The sequence below is a fragment of the Limanda limanda genome, chromosome 10 (genome assembly GCF_963576545.1).
Source record: "Limanda limanda chromosome 10, fLimLim1.1, whole genome shotgun sequence".
Taxonomy (NCBI): Eukaryota; Metazoa; Chordata; class Actinopteri; order Pleuronectiformes; family Pleuronectidae; genus Limanda; species Limanda limanda.
In genome coordinates this window covers 12,861,800-12,884,548 of record NC_083645.1, presented here as the reverse complement: position 1 = coordinate 12,884,548, position 22,749 = coordinate 12,861,800, and the positions used below count along the sequence as shown (strand labels likewise).

Below are 22,749 nucleotides of genomic sequence, written 5' to 3'. Positions count from 1 at the left end.
TTTACAATGGATTATATGTACATATTTGATTTTTTTTTTTTTAAAAGCAAAACAAAGCTTCTTTTTTTTTTAGAGAAAGCATATACCAGTGAAACATGATCTGCCCTTGATAATTCTCAAAAGTTAATGTCTGCATATATTTTATACAAAATAGATTTTCAAACAATATTTGGGTAGTGCAAATCTTTTTAGATTCAAGCTGGTTGATTACTTTCACAAACAGTTTGTGTGTGAAAAAGACTGACTCCTATCCTATTCACAGTATAACACAATTTGACCAAAGCCATCAATGTTGGAGTGAAAAATGTGTTTAAAGAAAACAAACAAGAACTGTACATCTGTCAACTATGTGCTACTTGGTTAGCACGGACATGTTGAATCTGTCTGTACGTGCTGTGGTCACCTTGTATCTAAACATCAAATAGGCTTTTGTGCAGTCTGTGTGAACTGGGTACTGACGTGAAGTGTATCGGTTCCTGAAGTTGAGTGTAAATCTCCTATATGCAATAGCTTATATCAGAAAAATAAAAATAAAAAGAGTTGATCACATCTTGTGTGATGGTGATAATCTGTCATTGCTTTTGCATATTCAGTTGTCCTCCTCAAAAATGTACAAGGGGGGATACATTTTTGAGCAAGAAGAAGAGGCAAGTGTGTGACTTCACATATATAGATGTATATAAACCTGTTTACATGAGCAGCAGCAGTAGAGATCTGGATTCACTGAATGTGAAAGTAACCCATGAGTAAACCCAATGCAGTTAATGAGGTTTTCTGAACAAAGTTAAGAAATACAAAGTGACCTGTCTCGGAGCCGGGGTATGAATGTCAGCGGTGGGGGAACATTGGTGAAAAAAACTAAACCTTTCCTCATCTGTGTGTTTTAATTTTTCCTGTTTTTTGGTTCTTGACGTCAGGACATTAACGACCAAACACGGACGAGCACATACTGTGAATCAGACAGTTTCAACAACCTGAGTGTGGGAGTGGCTTCTTGTTTGTTAGTGCTTTTTAAATTCCTTGTTGGGATATTTTAGAACATTAGACTCACTTGACATTCATCCAATTATCTCTTCATCTGAATTAATTACTCCGTACGACTCACATTCGCGTCAAAACCTGGATTATTTTGTGCTTTAATAAACACAAACAGCATGTCGGGGGTTGTGAAACACGCCGGTGACAAACTCGACAGATGAAAACACGCAATTCAAATCACCATTTACACCACACACAGGAATTGGGGATACCGACAGACCTACATGAATCTGTGATTACACAACACATCTGAGTTCCTTGTGTTATGAATACTTTCCACTCCTCACTAATGACCCCGTATCAAATCTGTTCAGACAAATTTGATCAGCTTCATTGCTGGGACTCTTTCTCTTTTGAAACAAACACTGACAAAGTTTCAGCCTCACTGGAAACAGACAAAACAGGATTTTGGCACTGAAATAGTTCCCAGAGAATAAAGGATTCATTTAGTCTGCCTCCCAGTCAGCGGGCTGGACTCTGTCAGGTGACGGATGCTAAGTGCGTTCCAACATTGGGGTTTCAACTAAACACACAAACAAATAAAACGTGCAAAAGTACTAAAAAGATAAAAAGACATAAAGACAAGGGGCTGACAGAGCAGAGGGGTTAAAGCGGGGGGTCAGGGGGGTTCTCAGCAGCTGTGGGGGGTGTACAGCTGATCTACAACACTCTTTAGATGACCTATCAATCACACTGACTGTTAACGTTAAAGGAAAAGTTCGGCATTCTGGGAACTACGCGTTTTCACTTTTTCTGAGATTTGATTTGATCCCACTCCCTGTGTCTGTACAGTAAATATGAAGGAGAGAGGCATTCATGATGAGGACCAGTTACTAGGCAACCAGTGAATAGTCCAGAAAAATACCAGCTTCCAGGAGTCATATTTAACTTTCTTTAATATTGAGATGAGGTGCTTCTCAACATTTTCACTATTTTACACAAGAAATATTCTTTGATCTTGGGATAAAAAAAAAAAGGCACGTTAAGGGAACTAATATCTATAAGTGTGAGAAATCAAGTACAGCTTGATTGAAATTCAGAGGATCTGGAGGTATGTCCTCTACTAAGTGCCAAATGTGTTTTGAGGGGCTGGTAAAGTCAGACTTACTTGTTTCCCTGTGTTCAGTCTATTTATCAAGCTAAGCTTAACAACTGCTCACTCCAACATGACATTTACTGTCCAGATACGTCAATGTCGCTGATCTACTCAACCCTGCACATGACGGCATGTCAACATATTTCCCAGAATGGTAAACCAGTCCAACAAATAAAGCAACACAGTAATTTCCAGACTTGAAATGACTGAGAGCATGGATAAAGTGTGGAAGGGTCGTCAGTGGCAGAATCGAGTGTAAAAAGAGTGGGAAAACATGAAGGACGGTTTTTTATCAACCATTCGGAGCCATTGTAGAATGACACAACTTTTCTGATAAATCAAAAATGACAATCTTTCAAACATAATATATGGCCTCCAATATTTGATTGGTAGACGCACAAATCTAATTTTCCGTTATTAGTCTATTAGGGCTGGAATTGGGTCTAAAATAAACATCAACGGGAGCTATTTCCTATAAGAGACAGTTTTAAGTTTCATCTAAACTCATATAGCACAACAGTCTCTTCACAGTCTTTTAAAGCCTTTAGCACCGAACTAAGTGCTCCAATCGCACTTTAAACGTGGAGTTAATTGCGTGGGAGGCAGGCTTTGAATATTCTTTCCTAAGAATAAGGATCAGTTCGATACACGGACGATGGACTGAGCTGCCACTTCTAAAGAGAAACACACTGGAAAACAAAAACAAAAAGGAAAACTTGCAACTGCATGTGATATAAAAAGTACAATCAACGTACGATGAAGGAAGACTGTGGTGGGTTCAAGATAAGCACGCCTTAAACAAGTAGGAAGAAAAATGGCTGATCATAAAGATGATATTTGAAGCAAACAAGGCACATATTTTTTCCCTTTTGAAATAGACCTGTGTAAACCTGGAAGAGGTTGGCTTGTGGGAGAAATCATCCTGTCAAATGTTGCTTAACAGTCCAACAGAATTGTTACGCATGTCCAAAGTATCAATCAAAGCAAAGCAGAAATATGCTTTTTAAACGAGTGGAGTTTCCCCCCCCCCGTACGTATGACTGACAAACGTTTTGTTATTCTCCTAGAAAAACGTAAAGAGGAACGTACAGTCTAAAAGCCTACGCAAGAGCGTGTAATTAATCAAGCTTCGTAACCTTCCCAGGTAATTATGACCTGGAAAAACTGTATAAACTGTTACCATTTGAAAATGTAGAAAATACTATCAGAACCTGTACATAGATAATTGTTTCATCTATCTTAGATATTGGTTTGTATCTGAAGGTAAGAAACCTGAGACAACGTGGATGTTAGCCTATTTCTCTTGGTGATTATCTTTTATCTGACAAATATTTTCCTACTTGTTGTTAAACACTACGTCTTAGATCGCTCAACAACACAAGAACCTCTGAGCTCACCGTCTGGGTTCATTTCCAGTCTATCTCTATCTCTCTCTCTCTCTCTCTCCGCTCTCCTCCCTCCAGACCTGTGAGCCACTGCACAAAGTTGCATAACATCATTCGTTCCTCGCCTCAGACCCTCAGTCCTTACATCGCCCCTCTCCAGAGGGGTGGAGTCGGGATGGGAATTGGGGGTAGGTGGGCGTGCGGGGTGCAGGTGGGGGCGCGAGGTGGCGTGGTGGGATTTTTAAGGCATCGTGTCTGTTGCGGGGCACAGTCATCTCTGGTGAAAGAGGAGGGGCTTGACGCTCCCGGCCTTGAATTTTGGTAACTGGTTGCTGATGATCTCTGCTAGCATCTCTGGGAACTCCACACTCAGGGATTTATTCACAAAGGTGTAGAAGCAGAAGTTGAGCAGTCCTCCAACCATCTGATGACACACAAGGATGAAGGGATTAACATCAGGACACGCACATGGTTTTGTGTGTGTGACAAAAAAAAACCAAGGCGCGGTTTAAGTAAGCAAGGAGCAGGGTGGTTATGGTTAAAATGCTGTGAAACTTGTTCTGTGCCACTCCGACTTGTTTTTGGCAAAACAATTTAAACTGCGTGAATCTTACTTTAAACACAGTGATAAGATTGAACACAGGCAGTAGATCACTGAACATTAGGTGAAGAGTTGCAGACTGCAGCTGAGAACATGTAGCGCTGATGTGACGCAGTGTGCCCGTGTGCTGGCTCTCTGTACCTCATGCATGGAGTCGAGCAGCTTGGTGAGCTGATAGAAACGCTGCCAGTTCTGGCTGGAGTTCTCCTCACGCTTCACGATAGCTTTCCCCAGCTCCTTGATGTAGGCCATCCGAATCTCATCAAACACCGCCTGGCTCTTCAGACCGTCCTTTGGCACTGTGGCAGAGAGATCAAGGTTAACTTCTGGGACAGAGATAAGGATCTTCTGTAGTGTGCCAGCGAGGACTTTTTAGTGCCAGTACTTCAAATCAACCATGTAACAACAATTGCTGCTTACGTTTTAAATTACGGTAAATGTCCAAATATACAACTCATTATTTCCGCGTGCACCACCATTTATATTTAGCATCACAAAGCTCTGACAGGAAATACGCCTGCCAACAAACAAAGCAACCACACCCAGAGGAAAGCTGGGCACAAAGCTGAGGTGTGTTCAGCTACCTACAATGAAATGGTTGTAAATACATCTTTCACCAGATTTATTATAAATCATACCCTCCGCTGTAATAACTCCTGATTTGCACTACCTAGTTTTACATTTCCTAGGACAGTCAGTAAGTTTGTTAGTAAAACTGGGTGTGTGTATTTCTCTGTGTCTAACCAGGCAGTGAAGATTACTTTCTTATTTACGATAATTGCATCTCAGATAAGGAGTTGGGAAAGTGCTGTGGTGGGACGTTTTCTTCCGTGCATCCATCAACATTATCCTTCAGCGTCAGTGGACAGTATTGGAGTAATGGGCTTTGTAACGATTGTGTCATTACAGTGCCACCTTTCACGTGTGATGCTGGAAGAAGGTAAATGGCAGTTCAGCCATGTGAGGGTGAAAAGTCTGACCTGTGCTGAGCAGCAGCAGGACTTTCATGCACAAATACTCGTCGTGGGAAACCTGCAGCCGCACTAACTCGGTGGAGATCTTCAGCATCATCTCACACTGGTCGGCCATGTAGGGCAGCTTCATCCGCTCCCTAGTGGAATCAGAAAAGGACAAGGGTAAACAGCGAGTAAATGGTCAAACGGACTGCATTTATATGGTGCTTTTCTAGGCTTACTGACCACTCAAAGCATTTTACTGTACAAGTCACATTCACCTAGTCACACCCACATTCATACGTTCTAACACGCTCTACTGGAAAAGTTGTCTGAGAAAATTCGGGGTTCCATGTCATGCCCAAAGACACGTCAGCATGAAGACCAGAGCCAGGGATGGAACTAGTGACCAACTGGCTAGTGGACAAGTCGCTCTCCTTCCTGATCCACAGCCCTCCCATTTAACAGGTTCTCTTTTAAGTAACAGCTGCTATAAAGCATCTCTTGTGCAGTCTGAATCAGGAAGATGAGGCAGCCTCCTGTTATATTTCATCTACAGATGGCCTGTTCAACGTATACAAACTATTTGTTGATCATCTATTAATAAATTCTGCTTGAAATGATTCACTCTTTTAGTGTAGTGATGCAGAGGGTTAAGCAAACTCTTCTATTCTTGGGACGTTTATTATTATTTATTCTTTAATTCGAGTCATAAATATAGCAACACCAGTGCTGCTAGACGTGTGGCCATTATTTAGATTACAGTTTCATCATCAGATTCAAATAAAAACAATCTATCAGCCTGAGCAAAACAATATTACTGCCCTGTGCATGTGTGATGTGCCGACTGCTAACTACACTCAGAGCGCTGTTTACAAATTGAGTCATCAAGTCTATAAAAAAGATGATGGATGATGAATACTGATGACAGCTGGCACTGTCGGATTCTTGGGATACACAACAGACAAAGAGCAGAGAGCTGCTCATAGACATAAATAAACAGATGTGTGCATCAACAGCTGGGGAATAGAAAGTCACAGACTGTGAGATGTCACATCAGTGCTTGATTTATGTGCGGTTCAAGTGAAGCCATAGTATTGAATATCTTGACTTTACCAATGCTGGCAGTCAAGAGAATAAACTGTTAATGGGTTTACATTATAGTAGTGGAAGGCAGTATTTGAACATGTTTAAAGAACTACTTTAAAATTATGTTTTAACATTTTTTTCTATTATTTAATAATTACCTTTTATTTATTGATAGTATGAGAAAAGATTGATTCTTTTAATATTTCCGTGTGTATGGGTACTTTAATAATTCTCAGGACCGGGGTAATAGAGATGATAATGTTGGTCACAACAGGCATAACGTGAAACTTTCATGCTTCACCTCTACAGGCGACAGCGAGACAGGAGGTCATTTAGAGGATACGCTTTCGGCGTTTATTTTTAACACACAAGTGCACATATGAACTGTAAAATAAAACAATACATACTCGTTGATGACAAGGTCGGGCGCAAAGCACAGCATGTTGCCATTACATTGTTGGTAAGACCTCCAGCCCAGACCGAAAGACATGAGGAAGAGCCATGAGCACTGCAGCAGGGTCATCTGGTCATCCAGGTGAAGGTTCCTGAAACCTGAGCCGAAGAACAGAGAGATACTTCAAATGACCATTACCACAAGGTCAAGAAGCCTGAGAGACAGTGTGTTGTGAGGGTGACACTGAATAGTTACCAAAAACAATTGCAGTAAAAATTTTGATGAGCAATAAAATGTGACCTGCAGGTGAAGAAATACCAAACAAGAAGAACAGCACATATGATAAAGGGTGTCCACATGGCATTACAGAGAAAAAGAAGACGAACTTGGCAAATCTGAGTTCAATGTTCTAACTGAATTCTTTACACACAGAAACACAGATTAATTTAACTGTCACATCCTTCTCTTTGCAAATGACCTTGATCTCACTGCATATAATCGTAGATTCACTGTCTACTAACCTGGCAGAGATTTGGCCCACTTGACAGCAGAGATGACCTGCCGGCCGCCAAGCCTGTTCAGGGTGGTCATGAGGCGGGTGGAGGTGTCAGGCAGGGTGCCGTCGTAGCCGGCAAAGATGGTGTCCGGCTCAATGGCCTTCAGCAGGGAAAGCATTGTGGGGACAAGTTGAGGCATGCACTTGGGTACCAGAGGGCAAGCCTCAACCGGTGGAGTCGTCGTCACCTCGGGCGGGTTGCTCAGCTGGCTGCCCTTTAAGCGGTTCAACTTCTTGGTTTTGCGTGCTGGAGAAGTGACAACAGTGGTGAACATGCAGGACAGGAATACATGATGAAAACAGAAAAGGTGAAGAGGAGACAGGAACAACCTCAACAGTTCACTATTTCACCTTAGCCATGTGGTTAATACCAGGGTTCATACACATTTTGACCAATGGATTTCCATGACTTTTCCATGACTTTTCAATAACTTTAAACCAAATTTCCATGACCGAACATTTTGTGAAATCTTGGTGTATACGCGAAAAAGTGACAAAATGTAGTATTCAAACTAACAATGAGAATTCCAAGGCATACAGTATAACTTAAATGACACAAACCCAAGTATGCCTGCCTATAATTTGAGCGTATTTCTTTAAAAGCATATGAATTATTTAAAACTCAGCGTAAATGAACTAGGGATGGGCATTCGATTAAATTGTCTTAATCGATCGTCGGGAGAATTAACGATCGATTTTCGATTAATCATTAATATTTTTATATTAAAATTCACTATTTATAGGCTATATTAAAATGCAGTGAAAATAGAAAAAACACAGCGTGTTTCCTCATTGAGGTCTTTATTACAAGATGAACAACTCTTGTGGCAGTTAAACGGGATCCGTTCAATGGTTACACTTGAAAATATGCGCTGCTGCACTCTTGAGCTCCGCTGAGAGAGCAGCTAGCCGCTGAAAGCTAGCTGGATTTGACGGTTCTCGACCTCTCAGTCCGGTGGTTGTCACGCCCTCACTCCCGGAACCCCTCACCCAGACCCAGGTCTGTCCGGGTTCACTCTGCATGGACTGAGGGTCCGTGTGCGGACATGAAGCCGAGCAGCAGAGGCTTAGCTCCGGGCTGCTTCCTTCAGCTACTAACATCTTCACTGTGCTGCGTTCAGGGCAACTCGGATATTCACGATAATGATCAATTAATCAATCGTCTATTAATTATGCCCATCCCTAAAATGAACGACATGAAAATATGAATTTAACAAATTTCCATGACTTTTACAAAACTTTTGGGAGATTATTTTTTTCCATGACTTTTCCAGGCCTGGAAAAACACATTTTAAAATTCCATGACTTTTCCAGGTTTTCCATGACCAGCGAACCCTGTAATACGTACCTTCTAGGTTCATGCCTGCCATTAGACACTTCCGGAAGCGGCAGGCCGGGCAGTTCTTTCTCCTGATCTTGTCTATTATGCAGTCATTCCTCCCAGCACAAAGGTAATTATGCTGCCCTAGGGCCCCAAGAAGATTAAACTGTTAGTTAACTTCAGTGCTTTGTCAAAAACTCCAGAGAAATTACTGTAATTAGCTGGACATATATCTTTTAACTCGTAAAGATCATGCCATAAATCAAAACAACTCCAGCATTTGAATACACCTGTGTGACCTAATGAATCAATCAACCAGGAAATACAGACGTCTGACTTCATACCTTCCACTGCTCTCTTGAAAAAGACTTTGCAGCTGCCACAGGTGAGAACGCCGTAGTGGCAGCCTGACGCCTCATCAGAACACACCAGGCAGATTTTATGATTCCCGCTCTTTGCCTGCGCTAAGGATGCAGCGTGGCCTCCTTCCTGTCTCGAGGTAGAACTGGAAAGCAAGGGTAAAGAGAGAAGGGAAAAATCAGGGATACTTTCTCTTAATACATAAAAAAAATGGTTTACAAACAAATATGTAGCATTGCACATTGACCTTTACTGTCTGCTAAAACTGTTGCTTTGTAATGTTTGTAATTCAATGGCTTCTTAGCATTTCATTCCTAAGGTGAAACATACTGTATGTTTACAGTGTGCCATTTATACTCCTGAAAGCATCCTCTCAGTTTTGACAGTTAAGCCGTAGTTCACACTTACATCTCTGCAGCAAAACTAGATAAACAAACTATACAGATACCCTTCACAGATCTTCCCATTTGCATCAATGTGTTCCTTGTGCTTGTTTTTCCTCAACTTTGCCTTCATTCCAAAATGAGTGAAGAATAGTGAGTCGCACTGTGCCTGTTTGGGCCTAAATTATATGATGAGCCATGGTCCCATCTTAAATCTAGTGGCTGTCATAATACAGAAAGTTTTTCCTTTGATTTCAGCCACAAACGTTTCCAGACATAGTAGTCATCAGTGGTTGGTTTCAAAACCACCACTAGAGGACATCATGCTTTGCTTCAATGAATGCCCAGAGGTCCACACCCCCTTCCTAAACCAGTGGCCACAGCAACAAAAACAACACCCACACTAAGAGGATATTGAGCCTGATCCAGCAACAACCGAGTCACATCTGCCAACTCAATTAAAACAAGCAGGTTTATTTGCTAAGATCTGCTCCAAACGTGATACATGCAGATTAGACCCACAGAATCAAGTTCACTCATAGTTATGCAGTGTGAGGGTATCACTAAAGCAGACCAGTCCCCAGTAGTCAGTGAGCGATGCACTAAAGGAAAACCTGAGTGAAACATTAAAGTCCAGAAGCATTTTGCAATCAGATAAAAAAAACATCAGACAGAAACCTCAGAGGACTCTGTCTAACCATGACAGGCTGAGAGCTTTCTGAGCATCACCGACAACACATTGTGATCAATAACTCTGTCCATTTACCTCTTATGACTTGTATTCAATACAACTGCATGCGTGATCTATCATTTCCTTACTGACTGACTGACACTGAGTAGAAATTCAAGAAGGGGGTGAATCACACACACTTCCCTCCTGGTCCAGCCGTGAGGGTTCATACCTGGTATAACCCAGAACACACATTCATGAAAGGCCGGCCAATGAGCACTTTATCTGACCGCCAAGATCACATTCTGCCAAATGTTGTGAAGAACAAAAGGTTTTAATTTAAGTTTGGTAGATACAACCAAGATGTTTCATAAAGAAGCACAGTTTCCTCTCAAGATGCAACAAGCAGCCGACTTCAGAAAAAAAGGGCTCAGATAAAACAACTATAAACCACCTTCCCAAAACCAAACAGCAGACAGAGAACTACTGACGAACACAGTAGGTTTAGGTTAAAAAGAATGATGTTGCTCCTCAGTGTCTGCTCGATGTGTAAAGAAGCTTTTGTTTCGATACATGTCATAATGCCAAAATAACTTTTTTATACGGTATCCATTTGTCACCATTGTGTTTACAGCTTTTTCCACCCTCAAGCTGAATTCAAGGAAATGTTTCTAGACGACAACATTTATGGTCAATATAGGATGAAGAACAAGTATTGAAGATTAAAATATTGTGTTTAATATGTGCATATGGAGGAATCATGGTTCACAGTCTGCATTCATTTTGTTCAAATTAGCATTTATTATTAATGTTTCATTATCGTCATTGAAATTATCGGCACATCTGAGAAGCTGTTTGGATCACAGCCAACTGTCATCCATTAACAGCAGCAGCCTGTGTGAAGGGGCATACAGTAAATATAATTAATATAAAAGCTGTGCCTATGCAATGATGAAGCCGGTATGCCATCTGTCATGCACAGATTTATGTGGGGTTTCCTTAGCACACTGCCGATAACAGTGCTCACGAAAACAAAAGCCCTTAAAGGCCCAACAGGAGGGTGAAGTGTCCAGCAGGGTGGACGTATGATGCTAATGAGTGGTTATTATGATGATGTCAGAGGGTGTGGGGGAGGGTAACCTGTTGTCCTTTAATGGCCCACTGGGATGTCACCAGGACAGCTTTACTAGACAGCTTTAGGCTACTGGTTCAAATCCAATTACTGCAGCTGCTCTTCCTTTCCAACAACAAAGTAAGCCAATCGAGAAGTCACCGCTATACAGTGTTTTCTCTGAGCTTGATTTGAATATGTGACATGCGACAAATCAATTTGTGGAGAATGTCAAGCACAAACCAATCAAAGTTACAAATTGATGTGGAGCGACCAAACTTCCCCTTTAGAAACCATCTGTTGAAGTCTGCACTCGCCATCAACAGGAAGTTCTCACATTCCCTCAGAGTTCACTGTCGGTCATAACTCAGCCACAGCACTAACGCAGAAACACCCCAAGATGTGCCTCAACTTCAACAAGAGCAGCGCTTAAAAAGTTGTGATCAATCAGCCTGGGCTGAAGTGAGTTGAGCCTCTACATGCATTTACGATAATGCCACTGGTCCAGTAGCCTGCTTAACAATTCATAATCCCCTTTTAGCTGTGAATGTCACGAGCAGCTTGGCAGGGGCCTGCTCTTCATACTGCAGCCTCTTTGTCACCTCAGATAAACAGCTGTAAGAGCTAGAGGATTATAAAGCCTACCTATTTGATGGTGCTTTAGATCATTTTCTGAGTGCATTCATTTCACATCTTTCTCTACATCAACCCACAGTTTTGACCTTCTTCAAACACAGCCACTACAAAAAAACATCTCAGTGAAAAATCTATTATCTGGATGTCTCTGGCTCATAATTGTTAATACATCAATTCTTAATTTATCTGCACAATTCAGTTTTCTTTAAAGGGGGTAATAGACAAACAGGTTTTCAGACTCATCACAACGTTTTTATTATTCCATAATTTGAGCACACTGTAGAAACAGGGTAAGATAAAGAAGTGCATGTGACTCAGGTGAGCCAAAGCTCAGTTTGTCAGAAACTAAGTTAGTTTGAAAAGAATAAACTAACTCTAATGTGAGACTTGCCTGAGTTTAAACTGAGTTAATGTATCTACCTGGATCTTCCTGGGTGGTAAAAACCTGTGTACGGAAAACAATGATGTAGGTTTTCTTAGTCACAGATGGAAGTCCTCAGGGTCTGCCTGCCTAGCGCTAAAAATAAGATATGTACCTTTTTACAATCTTTAAAACTAACATTGTCATGTTTATTCATGAAAATAATCCACACATTGGCAGTTGCTATCTCCCCAACATGAGTAGTTTCCATCATCGTAGACTAGTTTAAATTGAATGATTTACAATGTTCATCTGTTTACAAAAGTAATCAAAGCATAAGATTCCGACGATTCAGGCAATTTGGACCTAGTTCTTAGTTCCCATCTGTACTCACATGTGGCAAGGCCAAGCCCCTAAATAAAACTATAAATTATAGTGTACTGCTCGCCACAAAATTTGTCTGGGTGGCAGCATGCTTTAAAACTGATTTTTTTGTTAAAGCAATGATTACCACTGCTACTGATGTGGATCGTACAAAAATCTTCTAATCTTCATCAAAACTCTGAGAATGTAGAGGAGCGCAGAGGAGGAGAAGGAAGTGCTCCTTCCCTGAGGTAAAAGCCACCAAAATAGAAAGGGGAACTGGCCTGCACGCTCTGAGTTCTGCTTGCAAGCAGAACAACAACAGGGCTTCTATAAGGGAGAGGAGAGGCTGGGTTTGTTTGGCCAAAGACTGGGCTGGACTGCTCCAATACATCCACCTCCTGTGCCGTCCAATAAAAACACTCCGTATTTATACATTCTGTAAGTACACTGCCATTAGTGTAACAACCTCACTAGAAATATAAAATGCTACCACAGTAAATAAATACATTCAATTGGTGATAAATTACAGAAAAAAACTAACATAAAATGTTGCTTTTCTCCACAGATGAAAATTGATCATGTTTGAGAATAGACATAAGTGGCCATTTTATCAACTGTTTTTAAAACCATAAAAAAATCTGTCTTGAGGAGAAGTATTTCTCTCTGACAGTTAGTTACTTGATGAGCCGAAATATATTTGAACTGACCATCAGCAGAACTTTAAAATACAGTAATTGTTATGTACGTTTTTTTGGTGGGGTTAGGCAACTTGAACACTTGAGGCTGAAGTAAGAATTCCAGCTCTGTGATAGGACAAAGAGACCAGTCTCCAGCACGGAAGTCAGAAATAGCATATGCTTATTTCACCACACAACCTAAAGGGCATGGAACTCTGGCACTGGACACAAACTGCGAGGTGCAGAATTTTCCCAATACAGATGCAATTACATTGGATACTGGGTTGGTCTAGCACGTTGGTTCAAAAATCTCACATAGATGTTAAGTTAGGATGGGATCTGGTGTCTGAAAGCCATAAAGGTATTTATAATGTAGCATCTACATAAGAAGTTTATTTTCTTACCGCTTAATTCAGATTTCTCCTTTAATTTGTCACCCGTCATATCATTGAACATAAGTTTTTACTCGTTTTACGTGTGATACTATTGATGATGGCTCAGTAGTACTGTCTGCAAGGAGGCATGAACCTGGTTTAATAATGGCCACATTTTTGAGCCTCAAGCGGCAGCTAATGCTTGGCTTTAAACACCAGAGGAAGAAACCGAACCAAACCTATGTCTGAGCACAAGAAAAAAAGGCCCAAAGGATTTGAGTTTCCATATCAGTTTCCATAAGAGGAGCTGTTAGTGACTGTGTGTGGGTGGGAGGAGGCTTCCTGGCCTGTACAATGAAGTGAAGGCTTGCTGCTGCTTCTGTGTGCATAACTGTAATGCCTTCAGCTGGATGTGGGAGGAACCCACTCCCAAGTTTGACTTTGCTGACTCGACAACTGCACACAAACGTAAAAATAACATCACCAACAACACACTGAATTATCTGTAGCCACTTAACCTCAATTTGGGGGATTTCTGTAAACCTATTCAGTGTCAGAAACAGAACAAAGAAATACAGAAAAGGCAAGATTGTGAATACAAGGGAATGGGATAATAACGCAAAAGTGACTGGAATGGCTGGCATCTGATCTGGTACGTTCACTCGGCGCCAGCTGTGGAGAGGCGGGAGGGAAAGTAGGTCAGGAGAGTGAGAGATTCACGGCAGCGGCCTGCCTGCCACTGTGCTGCTCATGACACAACCGCACGCATACACAGGCACACACCTACACACTCATGCATAATACACTCGCATGTCACATACACACAGTCAATATCACATAAAGATTATTTACAGCTACGGAAAGCTTCTGCTGACAAACAAGGTCTCTGCCCTTGGTTACAGGAAACAAGAGCAAGGGGATGAAAAAGAGAGAGAGAGAGAGAGAGAGAGAGAGAGCGGACAGAGAAGGTGAGACAGAGGTGTGGTGGGTGTGCCAGAGCAAGAGTGTTCTGAATAGAAACTTTGACCAAACATTACTCAAAGTACACAAAGCCAAGACTGACTGCTATTTGTACACTAAATATAAGCTCTAAATATATATTATATAGTGTACGTATAGATGTATATATAGACAGATATATAAAGTTACATCAAATCTGGCTCCAAATCAAAGCTGACAACTGTGACATTTTTACTTTACCAGCACAAGTTTACCATATGGTCTGGTCGGCAATAGTTTTATAAGGCTCCGTGTTATAAACTGAGACAGAACAATAACCCAGCAAATATCAAGCTCTTCTATTAAGATCAGCCAGTCATTAAAAAGTCCTTCCAATGAAAATCAAGTCTTACCCTTTGCACAAGTCAATATGATTTGTATATGTGTTACATAGAACATTTGCTGCCAACAACATGGCTCAGTATTTTCAACTTGGAGGTGCAGAGAACCAATGACGGGGGAAATTGTAAAAGCATTTGCTGTGACAGAGAAGAAAACTGTTTTAAAGCAACACAGGGATAGTGGAGAGTGTATTACCTCCGCCAAGGAGGTTGATACCCATGTCTGTTTATTTTTCAGGATTATGCGAAAACTACTAAACCGATATCCACCACACTTAGAGGAGGGACGGGAACTGGGAAGAACTCATTCGATTTTGGTGCAGATTGGGTTCAGAACAAGGAAACAGGCCACGTTGTCAAGATAACTGGCCGCCTCATGTGAGTAAAATGTTGCTGTGCCTCAGACTCAGTCATTTTACACTTTAAAATGTCTTACAATGCTTTTTTGGCTATTGAGCAAGTATGTAAACTAATGTCCCAAATCATGTGTAATAGCCTTTTACGATCAGAATGTTTTCAGTGGGGGTTGATCTGCCTCCAGAATCCCCTGGTCAGCTCCTCCATATCCTTGTGGAAAACCCTGGCAAAGACTAAAGTCAGCAGCAGGATATATGGCTAAGCCACAACATCTGACTCACAGACTGAACTATGGGCCGGGCCAATCATAGGAGGAGTAGGAAATGGCACAGTGAAAACAAAGGTTACATAATGCAGTCCAATGTAATGAGCTGTCATGCTATCTACCAGAAGATTAATATATTATTTATTGATCATGTTTACATAATTTTCCTCCATTCACTGCAGCTCAATGTTAATTCGGTATTCAATGAGGGTGTGTATTCCCCAAAATGGAAACATCATAATTGTGATGCAACAAATAACCAGCCTATGTTTGGAACACAAAAGCACTGCGAGAGAACTGCTGACATTAGAAGACCAGCAAAATGCAAACCAGTAAGGCAAAGGCAGATCAGGAACTGGTGGCATGCAAGCGTTTCTAGGCCTGACACAGCAGGAAGCAGAAGCAGCACCACTGCCTGAGAAGCTGAAGGGCCTAGTGACCTGATGCCAACCGCTTTAGCCGCCACAACTCAGGGTTCAGCTACATTCCCAGCACTGAATGTTAGACAGGTTGAGGCAGAGAGTCCTTTTACACACCAATAAGCCATAACCAAAGAGCCACACAACCACACTAAATTATCTACGGTCATATCTCGTGAATAGATATAATCCCATGCTTAAAAACACACACACACCTTTAAATAACAAAAATGCTGCGTCATCCGAGCCGCACGGGGTATAGAAATCAAGTGCATCTCGTGCCTCTCTGCACATACTCACGGTCAACAGGCATTAGGTTGACTGTCAGACAAGATAGAAATAATTAAACAAACAATACAAACAGAATACCTGTAGGCCCTCATTACATGACACACTCGTACGTGCCAGTCTTTCAAATGACCACTCCCTGTCAGATGCAGAGAATGAGATAGGGGTAAATATGGAAGAGACACAAACAAAAAGGCTGCAAGACGCGCAATTCTGTCAAACGTCTTAGACTTTCTACTGAGCTGCTTCACAACTGGGCCCCATAGCCACATTCACAGCTGGACCCATTAGGCACGACAGGGCGGCAAAAAGTCTTAACAGTACAAAAGACACTTTGTGGGGCCGGGTGGAGTCCAAACACTGGGGCAGGACTCTAGATTCTTCTGAATGAGTGCTCACTGGAAGCAATCACAGCAGAAATTAACAATCAGCATAATCAAGTGAGTAACACCAAGCAGGACTAGCAGCCATTTTCACTCTTCTCTGCAGGGCATGAATTTTCCTTCTAACAGCACAGGCCAACTGTTCCTTAAAGGCCACAATCCATTTATCCTTATTGTTGAATGAACTGTCTCCCCTGCTCCTCGAGGAAAGATCTACTTCAAGTGGAGAAAGTGCATATCTCAGGTTTGCTGGAAGAACTGAAGAGATCTGCCCAAAATGACCTTTTAACCCCACACAGAGAGGATTCTTCTGTGGGACAAGGAAACAGGCTATGAAACTACACAGATGAAGTGACACATTAAAAAAATAAATACGCAATCTTGGTTACAAGAGATCTGTTGATTACACAGAGGAGTTGGGGCATGTGATAAACATGCACGTTAATGTACAAGCTTTTCCAGTCTGAGAGAAAAAAGATTAATTGTCTGTCATGGCTAAAAGTGGAATTCCCCTGTTTTTTCAGAGCATATCTTTGCTACAGCCACGTCCTGTGTAGGACATGAACCAGTCTTAAAAAGCAGGATCAGAGGGTTAGCTGTCATAAAGGTCAACCCAGGCCTTTTAGCATTTTGATTTCAGGAAGATCTGTTGATTCAAAATTGAGCTGTTTTACTTGGTAACAAGCTCCACAGACCAAACCAGCACAGAACCTGTTTTGTTCAGGATTATAAAACCATAAAATGTCCACCTACTCATTCATCAACTGAGGGGGGAAAATAGCGTCATCATTCCAACAGAGGATGTGGATAAAAACACCAGGCTCTCTTAAAGGGGCCAACAAACATAGTGACATTTATTAAGCATAGAAGGATTTTTCTTTCCATTATATTAGAAATAGTGTAAAGGTCAGAGTGTTTTGGCTGCAAAGCAACACTTTAAATAATTGTAGTTATTGCATCTCCATAAACACCCCAGCTCTCCTTGACATGTGGAACACTTAATATTATTAATTTATAGACAGTTAAATAATTATTGGCATTAGATGAATGTATCACTTTCTATAACTTTTCATTTATTGACTCTTTACCATTTGTATGGATCACTATTTTCCATCTGTATTTAAACTCTTGAGCTTTATCTGATGCCACACACTGTCCCTCCTTTTTGTGTATGCACAGGTATGTGTCGCCAACTTTGTGATAACAGTTTTCCAGAAACACCAATGTTTGATTTGTTAACCGAGATAAGATAACAACTAAGTTACACTATAAACAACCGAAGTAGGTGTACAACCTACATTTTTTGAAGCCCATGGCATTTTTAAAGAGATTGGTCTTCGGTATGAGAAGCCCAATCTCGTTCTGACCCTTTGTTACCGGAGCTGTCAGAGAAACAATTTTAACAATGAAACCAATTCCTCATAAACAGGTTATGAGCGGGTGGACCCAACTGGGTTAAGCAAACACCCAGCTGTCAGAAGTTTTAATTAATGACATCAACTTAGTCAGTGTGAATCAGTGAACCCACCACTTCTTCATGTTGACATTTCCCAGGTGAAGTATAGTTCTTAAGGCAAGTAGCTAAAAATGGAAATCAAACATCAGCATTGTATTCATGCTGAGCATAAAGAAAGACTGTCGTGGACACTCCTTAATCCATGGAAGCTACAGAAAAAGTTAGGAGCATGTGATACACAATGGAGAAAGACTTTCACAATTAGTCTGACTGGAAAACTTGGGAGGGACTTTCCAAATGAAAAATTGTTTTCTGTCCAACAGTGAAAAAGCCCCAAGTGTCTTATATGCAATGACATGAGCAGATCACATTGAATGAGGCATAAATACAACATAACTGGGATCAACACGGGAAAATATTAACTGAAGTGAAAATGAAAGCTCAGGGTCTGACTCCCCTTTTCATGCTGAATATATTTATTTCTTACCTTGCAAAGCTGGTAAGGAAGGAGGGAGAGCTTGAGAAAGACTCGCTGGCCCTCTGCATCAGTGAGTTGTCCGCGAGACCCTGGCCCCTGTTCCAGGCTCCACTGATGGTCGTCACTGGGAGATACACTTTGGACACTGACTTCTGTTCCTTCATCTGCTGAGTTTCACTGCTTCTGGGGGTGACCCCAAAGTGGTAGCTCTGTCCTCCTGAAGTGCTGACCCCACAGATGGAAATGGGGCTCGCGCTGGACATGCCTGTGGAGGACGTGCCACTCATTTGGCAGTAACTCTGGCCGGCAGACATCTTCTCTTGTTTGATCACACCTGGGGTGCAGAGCTGAATGAGGCCAGTATCTTTTTCTTTCTTCACCAATGCAGACAAAGTGGTTGTAGATGTTTGGTGGGAGGCTGTGGATATGCTAGGGCTAGACTCATCTGGACTTGTCATAATGCTGCCGTTGAGAGCGACAGAGACTGCCCCACTGCCATTACCACTCTCGACCACGGCTGGCTTGATGTCCCTCTCCGAGCCAACATCTCCAAGCAGAGAATCATCTGCCAGAGTGGACAGGAAAGCATCATCACCTACGTAAAAGTCTGAGGGGGACCCAGTCAGCTCAAAGTCTTGGAGCAGATCCAGAGTGTTATCACTGAACAACTTTTGGTTCACGTCCACATCTTTCCCCATGTGATCAAAAGCATGATCGAGGTCAATCGGATCCTGGTCGCCTTTATCCATCGAGAAGTCCTCTGTTTTCATGACAAAAAAGTTTGGATCTGATCCCCCAATAAGAGAATCCATGGAGGACTGGGTAATGTCTAGTAAAGTGGCCTGCAACTGGGGCAAATTATCCCCCAAGTTTTGACGCCCAAAGGTCTGTGTCTGGGGCAACTGCTGCTTAGACTTCTGATCTTTGGTCAGGCCCCAGGGCTCTGGGATTTCCAACAGGGGGCCGAGTGTGGCAGTGACAGAGAAGGGGGTGAGCTCCTCGGGAAGGGGGCTGTTGCTGAGGCCGTTAGGTACCTGTCCTGGCTGCATCAAAGGGCTGGATGGAAGAATGATAGAGGTGGCTGAGGTGAAGGATAGAGCTGTGTGAGGAGCCACTTTCAACAGACCTCCCTCCTCCGGGCTTTCAGTGTAGACAAGCTTGCTTAGATGGTCATCTCTTCTATATATTATCTTCTTCACGCCACATTTGTCCATCTGATTATTGTGGTGGGGAAACAGGCACAAAGCATTAATGACAGGTGCGGGTAGCAAACACGTTAAAACACACACAAAACAGCGATAAGTAGGCGTGCTAAAGAGCTAGCATTACTATATTACAATGCAACTTTAATGGCTGTGCAGGTGAAAAGCGCAGGCACTTCACTTTAAGTCTCTGGGAAGCGTGTAAAGTTGTCAAGCATGCCCACCCCCCCTACTGCGCGCTCATGATAGCTAACGGCAGCTAACTGCGGTAGCTAGTCCTACTACTAAACTGTTAGCATGAGGGCACAGACAGCCGCCTGCACCGTGCACCGTGTGCTGAATATAAACACACACATCCCGGGTTCGAGCACACGTCACCTACAGAGAGCCAGCAGTGTTTACACGACTCTATCCTAGCATGCTAGCCTTGTTTGTTGCTAACTGCTGACATGCTAGGTAGCAATGTGGCTAACAGCTAATGTGGCTACGTGCGTGCATTAACATTTGACAGTAACGTTAGCCTGCGAGCTAAAACAGCCCCTTATAACTGCGTGTTTGGCGTCAAATGTGCAACAATGCATCGGCGACATTTGGCTGAATACACATGTCGAGTGAAATGAGGCTAAAAGCGGATATTTACCCTTGAAATGACTGGTTGGTGCGCGTCCACAGGTCGTTTGTCAACATTGTTTTGGTTGAGAGTCCGCGGCACGCAGCGCTGACTGGATGTTTGTGAACGTGTCTGCTCCGCGGTGTCCTCCCCGCAGGACCGGGGGCCACACGACGGAATGTCCCGCCAGCTGCGAGCGGTGAGGAGCCTGTCGGTACTCCGCTGCGACCCGGCCGAGAATTGTCACGCAAACCCGCGTTAGACTGGCGGAGCTATGTTGACACGCAGCTAGCCATTAGGAAAGTAGGCGCTCACCTCCAGGAGAAAAACATTGCCTACAAAATGGAGAACGGAGCGAGTCAGTCTGCCCCCGTGGGCGAGCTGTTGACAACACGCAGCGCCACCTGTCGGCCGAGCCCGCTCACCGCAGCTGCTAACGAGCCTGAGCTCAAGAGCAAACCCCCCAAAGTGGGAAAGAATTAAAATAGTGTTTGTTACGTCTTTCTCGTGTGCCATATGATTGTGGTAAAAGTGATTGTATCAACAGATAACATTAATCTGTCCGACTTAAAATTCTGCACAAATATACACTTCAATGTCATTGGTTATACACTTTTGGTATTCATTTTAATAAAATAACTCCAGAAAAAAATCTACTACTTGGTGAACAATGTAAAATATTAATTAAATGATCACTTTTGTAATTAAAAAAATGTCCTGCCTATTGTGATAACAGCAGTGTTCTCACTCCTCACACTCGAAAAAAAATGTCAAAAAATCACAGAGAAAACTCGATTAACCAACTACAAAGCAGAGATTAGGATAAGATATGTAGTCACATTGAGTTCAGGCCAAGTGTGCACTAGAAATGAGGTCAAGTTGCTGATAAAGCATGTGCCTGTCCGCGGAGTATTTCACATTCACATAGACAGACCTCTTTAAATACAGTCTATGAATCAAACAGTTAGACAGTGGGCAGTATGAGAAATGTGAATGAAAAGAATCCAGGGCCAGCTAGTGGAAGTCAATGATGCACTGCAGGGCCTCGTATAACACACTACAAAATAAATCTATAGAGAGGTCCAAACAATTATTACAAAGATCTGTTGCAGTTCATAACTAAAGTGGAAGGAGGAACTTTATAGTTCATTTTCCTATTACTGTGCTGCCCCACATTGCCTCAAGGGGACACCCAGTGTCGCTGAGTGGGCTGCATCGGTTAATTAGGCTATTAGAAGTGTCCTGTAATTAAAGAGTCACTTTTTCATCGTACTATTTAAATGCACATTTTGAGTTGTATAAAGCAAGTAGGCCAAACATTTGAATGAAACACAAAGAGAGGTCAGAGTTGGTGTTTTTATTGTATCATCCTATTAATTTATGATTTAGTCTGCAATGTACAAATAACATGTCATTACTTGAGCCATGCCAGTTACACCTCGGCCTCTTTTGTCAGGCAGGATGAGTAGCATTGCACAATTTTCTGTAGGACACAACCCTCCCAGGCTTATCTGTACAACTACACACCGGGGGAACAATGTTTGGTGGCCAGAATTGTAAATATACTGATAAATATTTCATCATAATATTTGTCAATATTTTGAACCTCACCTAACCTGCCTCAAAATGTCTTCATTGGCCTCTAACCTGGAAGAGGCCTATTAGTGCATTGTGCTGCGGCTCAAATTGCATAAAATGGAATGAGCTGGAAACATGAAGCTTGGACAGACAACTGGAAATGAGAACAATCAGCCACATGGTGGCGCTGGAATTGATGCCCTATATGACAACATATTGGAAAGGCCACAGAATCTGATTGACCTGCACTTTAACTCATAAGTCCAGAAATGTGCTCAGTAAAAATAACTCTTAGACATTAGAAGCTGATGGGCAGAGTTCAACCATTTTTGGTGATGTTACGTCCTTCTCTGGTGCCATATGATTGGGAAAATAGTGATTTTATCAACAGACATAAAAGTAAAACGTTTGAACAGGTTGGCTCCCAACAACATGAGTCTGTGCGACTTAAGATTCAGCACAAATATGCACTTCAATGTCATTGGTTCTACACTTTTGGTATTTAAAAATCTAACAATATAAATCAGGCCCAAACAGGCTCAGCATCATAACAGCACCTTCCATTTCTACTGTCCTTGTTCTCTTCCCATAACCATTCCATTAACTCCAGTCAAAGTTTTTACTTTATCAAAGTTTTCATGGGGCAAAATAGTAAAAAATGTTTTATAATCAAACAGCTCCGAGAAAATATATCTACTGAATGGTGAACAAGATAAGATGTTACTTACTGTTGAAGATGATTTTTTTTCTGCCTATTGTGATAACAGCTGTGTTCTCTCTCCTCACACTCTCTTTTTTTGAACAGAATTAAACGGGCTGATCTGACTTTGCTTTGTCAAACCTGAAACCCACTCACATCTGCACTAAGCTTGAATTTCCTGGTGTTTGAACACAAATATTGGATTTTGGCTAGAACCAAATAATTATCCACTTGTGGTTACATTATCTTTACATTTACATTAATCATTCAGAAGTTGCATGAAATTCGACTCTATTCAAAAC

General features: G+C 41.9%; 1 protein-coding gene across 1 annotated transcript in view; it reads right to left on the bottom strand.

Moving 5' to 3' along the window:
- The window catches only part of nr3c1 (nuclear receptor subfamily 3, group C, member 1 (glucocorticoid receptor)), a 20,796-nt gene extending 289 nt beyond the window's left edge, over positions 1 to 20,507 (bottom strand). The window contains exons 1-9 of the mRNA XM_061079034.1: positions 20,200 to 20,507; positions 18,367 to 19,571; positions 8,778 to 8,938; positions 8,461 to 8,577; positions 7,078 to 7,359; positions 6,570 to 6,714; positions 5,101 to 5,231; positions 4,262 to 4,419; positions 1 to 3,943 (exon numbers count right to left, since the gene is read on the bottom strand). The exon at positions 1 to 3,943 is cut by the window's left edge and continues 289 nt beyond it. Of these exons, the coding sequence (XP_060935017.1) occupies positions 3,791 to 3,943; positions 4,262 to 4,419; positions 5,101 to 5,231; positions 6,570 to 6,714; positions 7,078 to 7,359; positions 8,461 to 8,577; positions 8,778 to 8,938; positions 18,367 to 19,571 (2,352 nt within the window). The 5' untranslated portion in view covers positions 20,200 to 20,507 and the 3' untranslated portion in view covers positions 1 to 3,790. The remainder of the gene's footprint in view (positions 3,944 to 4,261; positions 4,420 to 5,100; positions 5,232 to 6,569; positions 6,715 to 7,077; positions 7,360 to 8,460; positions 8,578 to 8,777; positions 8,939 to 18,366; positions 19,572 to 20,199) is intronic.
- Between the last annotated feature and the right edge of the window lie 2,242 nt (positions 20,508 to 22,749).